The sequence below is a fragment of the Plecotus auritus genome (assembly GCF_963455305.1).
Source record: "Plecotus auritus genome assembly, chromosome: 6".
Taxonomy (NCBI): domain Eukaryota; kingdom Metazoa; phylum Chordata; class Mammalia; order Chiroptera; family Vespertilionidae; genus Plecotus; species Plecotus auritus.
This window is the reverse complement of record NC_137773.1, coordinates 32,107,112-32,125,554: the sequence shown is the minus strand read 5'-3', so window position 1 is coordinate 32,125,554 and position 18,443 is coordinate 32,107,112. Positions and strand designations below refer to the sequence as shown.

Sequence of the window (18,443 nt, the reverse complement as noted above, 5' to 3'; positions counted from 1 at the left end):
TGTAAAATTATCCTACCAGCAGAACTCTTTTGCCCTAGAAGGTGGTATTTTCCCTAATGCTTCAATTGAATGTTCATTTGCGGAAAGAAGCTGTGTGGTTCACTCTTTCTTTAGATCTTTCTATTCCACCCTTTCTTCTTCCTACGTTAGCATTCTTCCAATGTGTGTGGGTGAAGTGTAGCTGCTTAGAGATCCAGGCAGGAGCCTCTGTCCCTAAGGCATAGCCTTTCTTTACCAGTTTGGTGCTGACTTGCCAGGCAACAAGAAGAGTCAAGTTGCTTAGCCTCCGTCCCAGTTTCCTGCTTCAAATTGGTGGCACTCATTATTGAATACCAATGAAGTGTGCAGGAGGACAGTATTGGCTTGACTACCTGGAGAAGGAACCTTTGAGGGGATGAAAATACATTCTAAAAACATAGTACTGTTACTGCCCTGGAGATAAAGGGAGGGGCTTAGAAGGGATGGGGCAATGGAATGTAGTTAAAGAAGCTCAGCATTATAGGTTTTTTCTTGAAACTGCTGTTTGAGTAGGGTTAAAGTTTAAACATCTAAAATGACTCTTCCCAACCATTTTCCTTTTCTGTTGGGTTTTTCTACTGTTTATTGACTGTGAGGCCAAATGTGATTTCATTTACCAGTCCTTAATAATGTAGGAAAGAATATAAACTCCCTGAGGGCAAGGGTTTTGTTTTATTTAGTGTTGTATCCCCAACACTTTAAAAAGTTACTGGCACATGGAAAGTGTTTGCCACATTTGAATGAATTAGTTAAAGAAGCTCAGCATTATACGTTTTTTCTTTCCTCAAAACTGCTGTTTGAGTAGGGTTAAAGTTTGAACATCTAAAATGACTCTTCCCAACCATTTGAATGAATTACCCACCTTAGCCTTTATTTCCCCTAGCTTAGGCACATTTCTGTTTCTGTTCTGTGAGAAGCCAGCTTTGAACACTGGGGTAGTAAATAGAGCTGCACATGGGAGAAAATTCTAGGGGTGAATTTTTCTAGAAAAGCTGCAAGCTAGATCCTGTATGGATTCATCCTTGTTCCTTCTTAACTGACAACAACTTGTGGACCCTGTGCTTTAAGAGGTGTCTCTTGGCCAAGGAAAGCATTCTTAGGTCCCAGCTTGGCGATAGGAAATGGAAGTTCCGAGGAATAGGGAGAGAAAAAAATCCAAAGAAATGTTTCCTTGGTGTTCCACAAGGTTAATTTTAAATTCACTTCCCTAGATGTTTTGTACTTTTACTAAAGTCAATAGTTGGTGCTCACTCCCCATCCCTGCCCCCAATTTTTGCTATAAGTAAAGTAGGTCAAGGGTAAAGACAAGGTTATGGACAGATTACTGGTTAGGCACATTAGTTTTGGTGAAAGAACCAGCTACTGCTCTTTCCTGTCTGTAGGGCAGATTTGTGAAAGAAATAGCTACTTTTAGGGTAACAATCATGAATTAATACTAGACCCTTTATCTTTCTGGTCTGTATACTCAGTCTCTGCATCCATAATACCATGGAATCTGTGCTAGTCTCTGACATTACCAACCTGTGCTAGTCTCTGACATTACCAACATTAACGATTGAGGTTTCCCATTGCCTGGAGTGAAAACCTAAGCAAAAAATTCAGTATCTCTCCACTACATCCCCTTTCTAACAGGAGCTATAGATCTCCCACACTTAATGTGAATTCAGATTGAGGTGGTGGGGTTTTCTTTGTCCCCAGCCCCACTACTTCCATGGTAAGATGGTACTTACTATTACTGAACCAGAAAAAAGAATCCCCATCATTGGTCCCTTTCCAATTCCCCTAAAAGATGAGTTGAGAAACACCTGGACTTAATAACATCGGCAGACTTAGAAGGGGGAAAAGCTCTATGGGTTTAAGTCAGAATACCAAGATGGAAGCTTATTGGCCTTCAGCCAGTGGCAAGAGTGGCATATCATATTCAATGGATGTAACACATTGGTCAATTGGAAAGGAACCTATGAAGTCATGGTAATATAGAATGGGATGATAACCATGTTATGAGCCAGTGAGAAGAAAGATACTGTCTGATGGACCAATGGCGAGAAAGTTTCCTAAAAGATAATGGCAGATAGGGTAGGGCATGTTCAGGATAAGAAGTCAATAGATATTGGGGTGTTAACTTCTCAGCTCAAAACATTCACTCTCTAGGTACCTTGCCCCTCAGCTCTCCACCCCAGTAAAAGTTTTTGGTGTGCGAGGAGGGTAAGCTAAAGCCTTCTAAGGTATGGGACCCCCTGAAGGAAGGTTGGGACCCTGATGGTGCCCTGGGGGACTGAAGGACCCGCCCAGTTCCCCACCCCTGCCGAAACTGCAATTCCCCTCCTCGACGCAGGGGGCACTGCAGGCCCTGGGGAGGTTGGGGCGGAGCGCTGCGAGGGGCCCGGAGCTGCCACCCCGCTCCAGAGCGCGGGGGGCGCTGTGCGGGGCCCAGGCTGCAGCTCCGCTCCCGGCCACCGGGGGCGCTGCGCGGCGCCGGTGGTTGGTGGTGGCTGTTGGGGGGGTGGGGGGGGAGCCGCGGCCGCGGGTGGTGCGGAGGGAGGCCTTGCGGGCGGATCGGGCGCTCGGCGGCGAAGGTGGTGGGAGGCGGCGGGCGGGAGCGAGGGTCTGGCCGGCCCTGGCGATGGCGGACGCAGCGGCCTCCCCGGTGGGCAAGCGGCTGCTGCTTCTGTTCGCGGACACCACGGCCTCGGCTTCGGCCTCGGTGCCGGCGGCGGCGGCGGCGGCGGGCGGAGATCCCGGGCCTGCGCTGCGCACTCGGGCCTGGCGGGCCGGCACGGTGCGGGCCATGAGCGGGGCGGTGCCCCAGGACTTAGCGGTGAGTGACGGCCGAGGCGGGCACTCGAGGCCGGGGCTGCGGGGCCTGCGGGCGGCCTCCCCGGGGGCCATTGTGAGGGGGCGGTGGGGTGGGGGTGACCCAGTTCCGCGCCCCCAAATCTCCTTAGCGCCCCCCACCGGCTCCTTAGCACCCCGAGTTCTGACCAGCATGGCTTCCGCGTCGGGGTGCGCGCCCCGGTTTCCTGGGGGTGGGGGGGGCGGCCAGGGCACCGAAGCTGCTGCCTCCACCCGCAGGCCCCGCCTCCTGAGCGACCCTTTTTCAGCCCCCCTCCCACGCCTTCGGGGTAGAGGCTCCAGAACCCGGGCTCCCGGCCCCTCCGAGTTCCGCCGGTGTTGCCGACGCCCCTGGAAGACGCGGACCTGTGATCCCCGGCTCTCCCTGAGACCTGCTCCCTGTTCCCCTCCTGGAGCCCGAGTGGGGCGGGAACGTGGGCAATTGTGAGCAGCACCGAGGCTGTCGTGGAGCTGCTCCGGGCTTTTTTATCTGGCAGTTACTTCCTCCTTGTCTGAGCCGGGCTCAGCCTGGCGTGCTCCAGAAAGCCAGCTCTCGGGACTCCGGGGCTCGGTTCTCCTTGCCCTTCTGGTGACAGGAGCTGCAGTTTTTGCTAAGATTGAGACCTGTCTGTGCTCTCAACTCGGCTACTCTTCTAACCTTGGGAGAGGTTTTGTTTTGAAACTTTGTGTTGGGGCTTGACCGCTTTTGAGTACTTGCCTTGGTGTATTTTGTGATTAAAGTTGTTCAGTAATAAGAACTTAACCAGCATTCGGGAACATGACGTGCTATTTTTGTTAATGTGGCGGTAAAAAATACTGTCTTTGAGCTTAGGCAAGCCTCTTGAGTTCCTCATTTTGATAGCAGCCCTAGCTTCTCTTTTGAAATAAGGCTATGAAAAATAGCAGGATTCTTTTGGAATGTAATGGATCAGTAGACAGAAGGTACATTTTCTTGGTGAACTTGTATTCACTATAAACGCGGACGCACTTTAGGAGATTTAATAGTAATATTGTAGGTTTCTGTTATTAATTTTTCTGTTGATCAGTGGTGTTACACCCCCCATCCCCCATATACAAGCTTTATGGGTTGCTTGACTGGTGACCGGCTTAGGCTTTGCTTCTGCTTCTTGAGTTTATTTGCTTTTATCTTTCTCCATGCTACATAAGAAAAGGCTGCTTGAGGACATTTGTGAGGCTTCCTTGGGGCAAATTTGTAAAAGGATGTCAGGAATATAAGGGTGTGAGGAGGAGGATTAAGAAGATTTGCATTTAAATTCCTCTGTGCTTTCTTTAAAAGATTGCTTTCTAGGTTGGGATGGGGGAGAAGTGTCCCTGTGAGATCCAGTAATTTGCCCCCTTGAATGTAAAACATAAGATCTGCCATTATATGCACACTTTGACCACAAGCCTAGGTTTTCATTCTGAATTTTATATTCTAGTTGTTTCCTCCATTTCATGAATTGCTAATGAGCTCTGCACCTGAAATGGCTACCCATGCAGGTTATTGTTCACTGGGCTCCCTAAGGGCAGAGGTTTTAGAAGCTCACTGAGATGCTGGACACCTATTAAGCTAAATACTGAATAATTTTTCTACTGGGCCCATGGAATTTGTTTCTCACACCAAGTAAAAGTTGCAGTGATTCTTAGATATTGAGGTCTTGCATGGAGCTGTATGCATTAGAAGCAAAGGCAGATTTGGGTTTTGAGAATACGCTGTGCTTGTATGAATAGCAAGGGACATAGATGAGAAAACAGCCAACAAAAATAGTCTTAAGAAATTTTTACCAGTTTGCAAAATTGCTGAAGAATTGTTGTTGCTATGTTGAGGTTCTGTTATTGACAGTGACTAATATAGGGTCAGAATTGGCCGTTTGTTTTCCCTTTTCATTAAAGAGCTTTCCTTTGGACCCTAGACATGTGGGCCTTTCCAATTTGCACCACACCGTAGTAAACACAACCATCTTCCAATCAAAAGTGTTCTTCCTGTACTCAAGGGTGGAGTTTGCAAGCAGCTGGCCTGTGATTGGGCAGATCTTCATTCAGTTATGTTTAAGATGTTTTCAGGCATGCTTGGTTTTGAGTAATGCATAGCAGAGCGCCCCCTGTTAAGTTTGAGTGAGGGTTGGATAAATGAGTTTTTGAAGTGATTGAAAACACTTCTCAATTTTAGGCTCCATTAATTTCCTCTTTATAAATACTTTTTGATTCAGAAATCTTTCAAAATATAGCCCTGATCCATTTAATGAACACTTTTTTGGAAAACAATATCAAAGCCATGTGCTACCTTAAAATGAATTATGAAGAAAAAGAGTCAGGATCCTGTTGATTAGGAGATTTGTTGATACGTTACTAGATGAGCATCTTCATCATCAAAGCCATGCTGACAACTACTAAGATTTTTAGATTAAGTAGGAAAACAGCTTCCCCTGCCCCCCGCAAGAATAATTTATTTATAGTAGTTCAAAATAAGCCTGTTGGGTTTTTAAGTCTTTTTTTTTTTTTCTCTTGTTGCAAAATCAGTTTAATGGATTTATATGTATTTAACTCTTCTAACTCAGTATCCTCTTTGTGTTCCTGAATCATTATTGGTCCATATAAGTCGCATAGACCTTGAGACCTTCACAGATGTTGGCATGGTTAATTAAAAAAACCCCACCACCAAAGCACACCAAAGAAGGTGGATTTTCCTCTTATTGTTATAAAAGCAAAACCTACATTTTGCAAAATGTCAAACAACCAAAAGTATACAGGGAAAAGCCAACAATATTAATCCTTAACCAGCTCCCTCCCACTTATCAAAAAAGGCTTCATTTGTTTTTCTTAATACTGTTACAAAAAATATAAAACTATTCATTCCTATACATAGGGTTTCTTTTTAAAGCAAATGGCATGCTACACAATATCTAAAGCCTGCTTATTTTCTTTTTTCCACTTAACATTATATCATGGGCATCGGTACCTATAGATCTTACTCTTCCTTTTAGAAAACTAATTACATTCCATAATATGGCTGTACCATAATTTATTCCCCCTTACAAAGGACATTCAAGTTATTTATAATTTTTGGCACTACAACGCTGTGATTAATAAACTTGTATTTATCTCTTTGTGTAATTAATCATGGTTTTTGTTTCTGTAGTTCAGCGATCCAGGAGTGGCATTATTGGGTTGAATCTATGTATTTTTAATTTTATTAGGTAGTGCCAAGTTATTTTCCAGTAAGATTATATTATTTCATACTCCCACCAGCAGAGTATGCATGCAATGCTTGTGTTGCCTAACCCTTGCCATCCTCAGTATCATCTTTGTCACTTTTGGCTATCTGATGCGTGAAAAATAGTACCTAGCATTTTCATGACCACTAATAGTTTTCTATGTCTGTTGGCCTTTTACATTTCTTTTATGGGTTATTTTTGTTAAATATATATTTTTATTGATTTCAGTGAGGAAGGGAGAGGGAGAGAGAGATAGAAACCTCAATGATGAGAGAATCATTGATCAGCTGCCTCCTACATGGTTATTTATGCCTGTCTTTTGTCCATTTGAAAAAATGAGAGTTGTCATCACTTTGTACAACTTCTGTGCATATTAGTGATATTAATGCCATTACCTGTCAAGTGTATTGCAATTTTCTCATTTGTCTTTTTTAAAATATATATATATATTTTTATTGATTTCAGAGAGGAAGGAAGAAGGAGAGAGAGAAACATCCATGATGAGAGAGAATCATGGATCGGTTGCCTCCTGCATGTCCCCCCACTGAGAATCGAGCCCACAACCCCGGAACCAGAATCGAACCTGGGACCTTTTAGTTCACAGGCCGATGCTCTATCCACTGAGCCAAACCAGCTAGGGCTCTCATTAGTCTTTTGACTTTGTTGATGAGTTGCTTTGCCACACAGAAAAATAAAATTTTTATATCACCATTCTTTTTTTGTTGTTAATCCTCATCCCGGGATTATTTTTTCCATTGATTTTTAGAGAGAGTGGAAGGGAGGAAAGGAAACATATTTTATTGATTTCAGAGAGGAGGGGAGAGGGAGAGAGAGATAGAAACATCAATGATGAGAGAGAATCATTGATCGGCTACCTCCTGCACACCCCACACTGGGATTGAGCCCACAACCCAGGCATGTGCCCTGACCGGGAATCGAACCCTGACCTGGAATCGATCCCTGACCTCCTGGTTCATAGATCACTCAACCAACCACTGAACCATGCCAGTTGGGCTATCTCACCATTCTTAATGACTTCTGGGTTTACTTGCTTGGGTAGAGCTACCCCATCTTGAGTCTATATAAATATTCTTCAAATTTTTCTAGTATTGTCATGTATTTATTTTTACTTTTAGATCTTTGGTCCATGTGAAATATTTTTGTAAATGACTGGTTGGGGAGGGATGATACTTTTTTCCTAAGGTGTAACCAATTGTGGCAGCACCATTTTATTAAATAAACCATCCTTTCGTTGCTGTATGGTAGAATTAAATGATGCTTTGGTAGCATTGATGTTTTGAATGCATTTCTTAGTTATCTCAGCTATCCAGAACTTGCAAGAAGACTGAAAGCATATCTACCTGCCTTACTTTTTTTTTAATATATATTTTTAATTGATTTCAGAGAGGAAGGGAGAAGGAGAAAAAGAAACAACAGTGATGAGACTCATTGATCAGCTGCCTCCTGCTCGCCTCCTATTGGAGATCGAGCCCACAACCCTAGCCTCTGCCCTGACTGGGAATTGAACCATGACCTCCTGGTTTATAGGTAGACCCTCAACTACTGAGCAACACCTGCTGGGCTCTGCCTTATTTTTTATCTCTTAACTAGAGGCCTGGTGCATGGAATTCATGGGGGGGGGTGGTTGTCCCTCAGCCTGGCCTGTGCCCTCTCGCAGTCCGGGAGTCCTCGCTCCTTACCTCCCACCTACTTGCTGCTCCTTAGAGCTGCCACGGAGGCTGGGAGGCTCCTGCCACCACCACTGCACTCACCAGACATGAGCCCAGCTTCTGGCTGAGCGGTGCTCCCCCTGTGGGAGCGTACCACCGGGGGCAGCTCCTGCATTGAGCATCTGCCCCCTGGTGGTCAGTAAGCATCATAGCAACTGGTTGTTCTGCTGTAACGGTCGCTTAGGCTTTTATTATATAAACTAGGGGCCCAGTGCATGAGATTTGTGCATTTGGTGGGGGTGGGGCCCTCAGCCCAGCCTGTGCCCTCTCACAGTCCAGAGCCCTCGGGACAGTCGGACATCCTTAGCACTGCTGTGAAGGCAGGAGAGGCTCCCGCCACTACTGCTGTGCTCACCAGCCATGAGCCCGGCCTCTGGCTGAGTGGCACTCCCCCTGTGGGAGCGCACTGACCACCAGGGGGCAGCTCCTGCATTGAGCGTCTGCCTCCTGGTGGTCAGTGTGCATCATAGCGACCGGTCGTTCTGCCATTCAGTCAATTTGCATATTAGCCTTTTATTATATAGGATATTTCATCTTTATCTGGGAGAAACGTGGATTCTAAGACACTTCCTTCCTTTGATTTGAGATAATGTAGTAATTACAGCAGTGTCTGGGCTAGTACCATGTTTCTTCTCTCTGGAGTCTTCCAAGAGGAAAGAAAGCATATCTGCCTTATTATTTATTTACTTATTTATTTACTTTTACCTTATCCGCCAGCCTTTCCTCTTTGTCTCAGGTTAGCTGGCCTTTAAAATAAATACCTCTCTACTTTGTTTCTAGTTATATAATAACTATAGTCAGGTGTCCAGGTAGTACCATGTTTTCAGTGTGTGCAGTCCATTAGTATTTATTCTCAACCTAAACTTCAGCCTAATTGAAATGGGAGTTTATGGCTTTTGATAATTATCCTTAAATGTCCTTTCATTGCCTATAATTTCAAGTTAAATAAATACCTGAGTGATATCTGAAATTATGCTCTGTTTATTGAACTAAATAGAATGTGTTTTTTTGAATCAGTGTACAATTTAGAGAACTTTAAATAAAATGAGACTTTACATAGGAATATTTAACATTTAAGTCTGAACCCTTCTAAGCACACTTTTCATCTTAACTCTTTTATAGCAGGAGGATCTATTTTTTGTTTTTGTTTTGTTTTTAGAAGGGTCTATTTTGGAAACATTAAGCCACCATTGAGTTTTTCAGGCACTCAAGTACTTCATATAGGTGCTTATTTTTTTAAGGTCTTATATGTGTGTGTACTTTTTAATAGCTCTATTTTCATTTGTCTTTTCATTCTATTTGTTTTAGCGCTATACACATTATAAACTGGCCATTTAGTCCTCTCCCTTTACTAACACAATCAGATCTCTCCTCTTAATTACTAATTGGTTTCTAAGAGTTGCTTTACTAACTCCCCACCTGACAAGGGCTTATTTCTTTAGTATTTCCTTGGTTCTCATCCCCAATTTGTTCTGATTGATTTAGTTTACCCTCTACCCTCCTAAATGGTGGGTAAGTAACATTTCGTTTTCTGTTGTTAGTGATTCTCTCGACAACAGCTGGGGTGGGCTCCTGTAAGCTTTGCTTCCCCACGGCCTGGGGGACACAGCACCTGTTGCTGCTTCTCAGTTTTCCAGTGCCTTTGACAGGTTGGTGGTTTTTAAGCTCTCCCCCCACTATCCCTATCGCCAGAACATCTTTTACTGTCGTCTATAAATGGGTAAAATCTACTTGTTTGTTTGGTAGTAACTCATATAGTGTGATCTCGGTTTTGCAAGGGCAGAAACTCAGTTTTTTGTGTGTCTTCAGGGATAATCAGGCCCTAGGAGACTGAGTCTTACTAACCAAACTCTCTGGAGACTGATTTGTAAATCCATATGTAAGGTTATTAATTTACAGTGGGAAATATACCTATCCAGAGATATTCACAGAGCCCCCTCACAGTCTACTCAAGAGACCAAATTACAGATAAGAAGGTCCCTAGTGTGCAAAGATATCAGACAAGGAAAATTGGGTATTGCCAAAAGGACATTTAGAACAAGCAGCCCTGATCTGGTGATCCTCCACTTTCCTAGTACTCTCTGGTTTCCATTGCTTCGTTCCCTCTTTTTACCCTATGCTTTTAATGTTGTCATCCATCGGAATCCTATAAAGAGAAAAGAAAGCTTCTCTATTCTAGGTTCCAACATTTCCCATAAAGCTTTTCTGAATCCCCACTATGTCTTTTTCATTCTTCTTTAGCACTTTGTGGATATCTCATTTGGAATATTTATCTATTTTTTGTTATGTAACAAAATATATAACTATCTCCCCTACTAGATTGTAAGTTCATCAAGAACAAGGAGCACATGCATTTTTCTTTTCTTTTTTTGGAGAATTTTATTTTTTCTTTTAAAAAGTTGTGGGGTTTTTTGTTTTTTTAATTTTCACCTAGGAGCGAGGATATTTTTCCCATTGATTTTTAGAGTGGAAAGGACAGGGGAGAAGGAGAGGGAGATGGAGAGGGAGGGAGGGAGGGAGGGAGGGAAGGTGAGAGAGAGAGAGACATCCATGCATTAGACACATTGATTGATTGCTTTCCTTTTGAGCCCCTTCCGGGCTGGGGTTTGAACCTGCAACCGGGTTTTGTGCCCTGGTCCAGGAATTGAACCCAAGACCCTTCAGTCCGTGGGGCAACACTCTAACCATTGAGCAAACTGGTCAGGGCTCTTATTATTTTAAAAGGCCTTCTCTGACCACCCTATCTTAAAAAATAAAATATTTAGAAGCCAGTATTAGGTTAACTTTCAATGCTGATTTATTACGGAATTTCTACTCTAAGATCCCCAGTTGTAAGATATTTATGGTTGATCTTTAAGCATGTTCTTATATAATTTTTCTTAATATGGACTTACTACTAACTTTTTTATCTTGACATTATTGGACTCATATTTGGGACCCCAACCCAAGGTACCATATCCATTGATTTTTGTGATTTACATCTGGGTTGTTAAATTAGAAGCTATAGATACTTTGTTTTTCTGATTCTCAAGTAATGCATGACTATTATACAAAGTGTAGAAATTATTTTAATAATAAAAAATATTTCCTGCGGTGTTGCAACTCATTAGGAACTGTTTATATTTTGATACATATTCTACTAATCTTTTATTTTATTTTATTTTATTTTTTTTTTAAAAATATATTTTATTGATTTTTTACAGAGAGGAAGGAAGAGGGATAGAGAGTTAGAAACATCGATGAGAGAGAAACATCGATCAGCTGCCTCTTGCACACCTCCTACTGGGGATGTGCCCGCAACCAAGTTACATGCCCTTGACCGGAATCGAACCTGGGGCCCTTCAGTCCGCAGGCCGACACTCTATCCACTGAGCCAAACCGGTTTTGGCTAATCTTTTATTTTTTATAATTGTAAAAAGTTGAATACTGTAGTTTCAATTTTGAATTTTGCTTTTTCATTTAATATGGCATTTTTTTTCCTGCATTACTAAAAACTTTTATTATGGGTGATTTTAATTTTCTTGGTGCTTCTGTATTTTTCACAGGTAACATGTATTGCTTTTGTAACTAAAAGGAAAACAATACGTGTTCGGTAGCAAAATCTTTTTTTTTAAAGATATTTTACTGATTTTTTTACAGAGAGGAAGGGAGAGGGATAGTTAGAAACATCCATGAGAGAACCATTGGTGAGCTGCCTCCTGCACGCCCCCTACTGGGGATGTGCCCGCAACCAAGGTACATGCCCTTTATTGGAATCGAACCCGGGACCCTTCAATCTGCAGGCGGACGCTCTATCCACTGAGCCAAATGGGTTAGGGCAGCAAAATCTTATAATTTTTATTGGCTGAGTAATTTATTTAACTGTTCTCTTTTCGTTGGATATTGAAATTGTTGCAGATTCTAGGCTTTATCAATAATTCTGTGATGAACATTTTTGTGAATAAAGTTTTTCATGTTTAGAGTTATTTCCTAGGATTAATGCCGAGTGGTATTATGGAAACATATACACATATTTAAGATTCTTGTTATAGCAGTAGCATTTTTTTTCTTTTTTTTGTCATACCAATTTATAATCTGACCAGTATTATGAGTTTGCTTAAGGAATCTATGCTTATCAGGAGCCCATGGTCTGCTAGGCGTTTTGTGCTTTAATTTAATCCTATGACAATCCTTTGAGGTACTTAAACTGTGTCCCTATTTTTAGGAAAGGAAGTGAGGCTCAAAGAGGCTAAAGTAACTGGCTCCTGGCTACATGCTAAGAAATGGGGAAGTTGGGATGCAAATCTAGAACTTTATGATTCCATCCACAGCCCCTAAAAGTATTATATATGCTTGAGTTTTGATTCAGGTCATTCCTGTGCTATTCAAGTACTTAACATTTATTGAGAATGTTAGTAAGTAGAAAAAAATTGGGGATAATTGGTAGAAAGCTATCTCTTTTCTCTAAATATACTGTAGTGAAGATGCACTCTCAGAAAGCTACCTCTTGATCAAGAACCCATGGAAATTTACTTTTTATTTGAAAACAGCAGTATTCTAGACATGCAATTATTCCTCACCTTGGCTGTAAAATCATTTGTAACAGAATTTATATTTTGTTTAGAGTGTAGGTAGGAAAATTGGAAAAGAAAAATTAAGATCCTTGGGAGTTAGTCTTCCATTTCCCTTACCCTCTCACAATCATCACCATATCCAGTTATTGTTATCTCTAATTTCTAAAATATAGTTTGCTTTCCATTCGTACAGTCTTAATTGATATAGGTCTTTTTCATCTCTTTCCTGAGCTATCATTGGCTTGTAATTGGTCTGCCTGCTCCAGTTTCTTCTCTCTTTAATTTATCTTCCAACCTGATCCCAAAGTTAATTCTTTCCTTTAAAAATATTTGAAGTATAAAAGTAATATATATTTTAAAAGAAAAAAAAAGAAGGAACATCTGGTCGATAATTCTCTCTTACCATTGATGTTTCTCTTCCTCTCAACAAAATGAATAAGAGCATATATTTTTTTTAAAAAAAAGGAACATTTCCTGTTAAGGCCTAAAAAGTATTAAAAGAATTACCCCTTGCCAACTGATGGTCGTTGGCGCCAATTCAGTGTCAACAGGAATCCCCAATTTGGGGAGCAGTGTAAAACAGCTCAATTGTGATACAGCACAGCTATGGAACATCTCTTTACTTTTGGAGTTTCAGCTCAGCCAGGGAAATGCAGTCTTTCATAGAAAGGGAAATTGTACTCCCCTAGCCAGAAGGAAACTGGCTTATATGGACAGCAGTCCCTGATTGGTCTGTTCTCATGCAAATGAGGACTGCAAATCCTCAGTTTGATTGGTCCAAAAGGCATTGTCCTGATTGGTTACAATGGAGCCTTTCTGATTGGCCAGAGCTGCACAGCTCTGATTGGATGGGGAAAGCCTCCGTCCTGTTGGTTGAAATAGGATTCCAGGAACTCGTTTACAAAAGGCCTGGCTCAAGCCCTAGCCGATTTGGCTCAGTGAATAGAGTGCTGGCCTGTGGACTCAAGGGACCTGGGTTTGATTCCGGTCAAGGGCACATGCCTTGGTTGCAGGCTCCATCCCCAGTAGGGGGCATGCATGAGGCAGCCAATCAATGAATCTCTATGATCATTGATGTTTCAAACTCTCTCTCCCTCTCCCTTCCTCTCTGAAATCAATAAAAATATATTTTAAATAAATAAATAAATAAAAGGCCTGACTCAAATGGCAGTAACCCAGTACAGGCAGGAAGTTCAGCTAGGGCTTTTCCCTGAAGTGCAGTTTGTGCGAGGCCCTTGCACAGAAATGACTGCTAGACTGTTTGTTGGGTTTTTGTTGTTGTTGTTGTGTGGGGGGTTTTTTTTTTTTTTTTGGTTGTTTTTGAGCCCAGTTAGCCACCAGGAGCCCATCTTAGTAGATGTCTTTTATTTCTCCCCTCCATTCAAGCTCTCCTATGCCAATCCTCTTCCTGTCCCCAACCACCCCTCTCCCTTCCTAATAATCTGTAACTTGCTCTTTTTTCTTTTTTAAATTTAAATTTTTAAATATATTTTTAGGCATTTATTTTTATTTATTTATTTTTTCTCTTTTTTAAAAATATATTTTATTGATTTTTTACAGAGAGGAAAGGAGAGGGATAGAGAGTGAGAAACATCGATTCAGCTGCCTCTTGCACACTCCCCACTGGGGATGTGCCCGCAACCAAGGTACATGCCCTTGACCAGAATCAAACCTGGGACCCTTCAGTCCACAGGCCGACGCTCTATCCACTGAGCCAAACCGGTCAGGGCTAGGCATTTATTTATTTATTTATTTAATATATTTTATTGATTTCAGAGAGGGCGAGGAAGAGAGAGAATCACTGGTCAACTGCCTCTTGCATGCCCCCTACTGGGGACTGAGCCTGAAACCCGGGCATGTGCCCTTGACTGGAATTGAACCCAGGACTCTATCTACTGAGGAAGAGAGTACTAAGTAAGCTGTAAAGGGCTCTGATTGGCATGTTAAAAACAATTAAAAGGAGGCAACCAATCAGTGTTTCTCATCATTGATGTTTCTATCTCTCTCTCCCTCTCCCAAATTAATTTTTAAAAAATACTTTAAAAAATTCATTTGAGTTTAATGTCACTAAAATGAATTAAATCACATATAGGCCATGAAAGGAATTTTGAGATGAAAGCAAAGAGTTTTACCACTAGCTCTCCTTAACTAATGAAATATTTTACATCTCATCCTTGGGTTCTAGCTGTAGCATGAAGTGCTGTATACTACTTATACTCTAATGGAAAAAAATTTAAAACTTAAAAAACATTTTTTAAATTGATTTTTAGAGAGAGAGGAAGGGAGTGGGGGAGAGAGGGAGTTGTGAGAAACATTGATGAGCTGCCTCCTGCACTCCCCTTCTGGCATGTGCCCTGACCACACATGTGCCCTGACCACACATGTGCCCTGACCACGAATCTAACTAGCAACCTTTCAGTGCATGGGATGACCCCCAACCAACTGAGCCGGGGCTTAAGACTTTTTTAAAAATCAACTCAAACTGTATTAGTCCTATTCCGTTCAGATTATCAACTTTCCTTGACCATCTCTGAGTCAATCCAATCACTACCATTGATTTTTGTTAGTTTATATCCCTTCTTCCTGTCCTGGGGCCTGGTCACAGCCATTTTACCAGTTTGTATTCTATGTACTTTGATCTGATATGATTCCTTACCTTACTTGTTTTAACTCTTTCCATTAATCTAGTTGGAGGTGAGGCACTGTTCTAGGGCCAGAAGTAAGCCTCACTGTTGGGAAAACATGTTTACATATGTCCACATTCCATATTACTCTCAAAACAAAGTCATTATTAGCCGGAAGCTGTTGTTTGATCCCAGAGCAAACAGTACTGTGATTGTTGCCAAATTAAACACTTTGTTCCATATCCTTTGCCCAGGCAGGTTAAGAGATAATTGCCCTTAAATTAGGTGAAATCTGGCTTTCAGATATTTCTGCTTTTCCCTCATGTTTTCAGTTATGTGATGATAGGATTCCTGAATATTATTTATTTATTTAAATATTTTTAATTGATTCAGAGAGGAAGGGAGACAGAGAAATAGATAGAAAAATCAACGATGAGAGAGAATCCCTGATCGGTTGCCTCCTACACACCCCCCACATTGGGGATTGAGCCTGCAACCCAGGCATGTGCCCTGACCGAGAATCGAACTGTGACCTCCTGGCTCATAGGTCGACCCTCAGCCACTGAGCCATGCCAGCTGGGCATGAATATTAATTTTTTTAATGTTTAAGTTGTTATGTACAAAGAATAAGAATTGTGACATTTTGATTAGTACGACTTCTTTTAGTGTTGCTCTTAGATCTGTGTGTTGGTATGACTTAGAATTTTGTGACTCATATGTTGACTTTTAAAGTGGTTGGCAGATTAGAACTATAGCATGGCACCTACCTGCTGGTCACCACAGAGCCTCAGCCTCTGGTTTTCTAAGTGATGGCCAGTGGAGCACTGTCACTCAGGGTCAGATTCAGCATGGGCACTGAACACTCCTGCTCCTTTTCACGGCTTGCCTCCTGCCATTGCCTCCTGACATCAGTTATGTCCGATTCACAATCGAAGTCATTTAAAAAATTTCCTTATATCCAGCCAGTCTTCAGTCATCAATCTTTATTTATGATAAGAGACATGGAGCCCTAACCAGTTTGGCTTAGTACAGTGGTCGGCAAACTGCGGCTCTCAAGCCGCGGTTTGCCGCTCTGTTGACTAATGAGTTTGCCAACCACTGGCTTAGTAGATAGAGTCAGCCTGTGGACTGAAGGGTCCTGGGTTCAATTCCGGTTAAGGGCACATGCCTGGGTTGTGGGCTCAATCAATGATTTTTTTTTTAATATATTTTATTGATTTCTTACAGAGAGGAAGGGAGGGGGATAGAGAGTTAGAAACATCGATGAGAGAGAAACATCGGTCAGTTGCCTCCTGCACACCTCCCACTGGGGATGTGCCCACAACCCAGGTACACGCCCTTGACCGGAATCAAACCCAGGACCCTTCAGTCCGCAGGCCGACGCTCTATCCACTGAGCCAAAACCGGTCAGGGCTCAATCAATGATTCTTTCTCATCATTGATGTTTCTATCTCCCTCTCCCTTCTTCTCTGGAATCAATAAAAAAATATATTTTTTAAAAAGAGTCATGGATTCTCATGGGCATGAGTCACTTCCCTCCTAGCCTCACTGCTCCCACTCTAGGTCATGCTAGTTAAGAACACTCCCTGGCAGGGGGTGGGGGGGAGCCGTGGGCAGGTAGAAGAGGGTAAAAGGAGTATAAATAGTGATGGAAGGAGACCAAACTATGGGTATTAAACACACAATACAATACACAGGTGATGTATTATAGAATTGTACATTTGAAACCTATTTAATTAACTAATGTAACCCCAATACATTCAATAAAAATATTTTTATAAAAAGAAAAAAACCACTCCTTATTCCCCCTCCCCTCTAATTCATTTGCACCTACTGCTAGCTAGCTGAGTTTTCTTGTAACCAAATGCTTTGTTCATATCTTTACCTCAATTTGACCTCTTTTAATGGCACTTGCCATAAACACACTTAAACACATACACATCTCCTTTTGGCAGCTGAATGAAGCCCAATTTTTTTTATCCCAGTACTCAAGATCTTTCCCATTGACTCAGTCTTTTTAGCCTCAGCTCCCTCTCCTTCCCCACAGTGTGCTATAGCTCCTGGCCTCCTAGAACTTGTTGGGACTTTTTTGGCTTCTGCACACCTGAAGTGATCTCTCTTGCCTCTGAACATCCCCACACTGTATTGTATTTTATTTTATTTCTGTTTATCTTATGGCATATCGTCCCAAGTTATGCTTTGCCATTAACCAAACTACTTTTGAATCCACTTATTTAATTTTCACAACCAGTATATGAGGTAAGACAGGTGTGCCTTATCACAAGGGAGGAAACCAAGACTTGAGGAGGGAAGAGTGACCTGCCTAAGTTTTGCAATTAATATAGGGTGGAGGCAAGACTCAAATCCAAGCCTCCTGGAACATAAGCCCCAAGCTTTGTTCACTGTGCTAACTACCTTTCTTGGTGCCTGAGTCTGCACTTAAATACAACTCTTCTAGTTGCCTGCAAGCAACTTAAATTGTTTTATTCCCTTAGAACATGTATGTATATGTTATATTAAATATATTCATATATTAAATATAGTGCAGTTCAGTGTTCTTTGTAAAAATCATGCTTCCCCTTTCTGAGCCTTGTTTCCCCATCATGGTTTTTATTTTTTATATTTTTGTTAATCCTCACATGCGGATATTTTTCCATTGCTTTTTAGAGAGAGTGAAAGGGCAGAAGTGGGGGGAGACACCGATGTGAGAGAGACACATCAACTGGTTGCCTCCCACAGGACCAGGTATGTGCCCTTGACCAGGAATCCAACCCCCGACCCTTCAGTGTGTCAGCATATGCTCTAACCATTGAGAATACCAGTCAGGGCTTATTTTTTTAAGTAGAAGTGATGCTTATGTGGTATATTACAAATTATAAAACTAGAGCTTTACATAATTAATTTAATTTCTGGGATAACTTTTCAGCAATGCACTTCATTTGCCTGTGAGAAAAATTAAACCTTGCTTGACTACTGAGCAATGAATGGTTCCATACTTTTTAAATATAAGTATCCTGAATTTGCATATAGTTGTAACTAATTTTTATGTTGACTGGATGACAACATATATATCAACAAAAGCTGTTTTGAACTCAGTAACAATTGTAATGGATTTGAATTTTATTCATTACATAATCATGTTTAAAAAATAATAGTACATACATGTACAGACCTCTAGTGTTCAGTCTGCAAGAAATGCTTTGTGCCCTTAATACCTACAGATCTTCATGGTAATTCCATGGTTCCCAGTTGGAAGTCACTGCTGTGGGGATTCTGACATTGTCCTACATCACTCATTGTTACCTTAGGAAAATTCATGTGAGAAATTTTTTAAAATATATTTTTATTTATTTCAGAGAGGATGGGAGAGGGAGAGAGAAACATCAATGATGAGAATCATTGATTGGCTGGCTTCCTGCACTCCCCCTACTGGGAGCAACCTAGGCATGTGCCCTTGATCAGAATAGAACC

At 41.8% G+C, this 18,443-nt stretch overlaps 1 protein-coding gene across 2 annotated transcripts in view; it reads left to right on the top strand.

Moving 5' to 3' along the window:
* The first annotated feature begins 2,532 nt into the window (after positions 1-2,532).
* The window catches only part of KDM3B (lysine demethylase 3B), a 61,436-nt gene continuing 45,525 nt past the window's right edge, over positions 2,533-18,443 (top strand). Inside the window, exon 1 of one of the 2 annotated variants that reach the window (XM_080672403.1) lies at positions 2,533-2,836. In XM_080672403.1, the coding sequence (XP_080528529.1) occupies positions 2,642-2,836 (195 nt within the window). In that variant the 5' untranslated portion in view covers positions 2,533-2,641. The remainder of the gene's footprint in view (positions 2,837-18,443) is intronic. The other variant, XM_080672404.1, reaches the window with a different exon arrangement.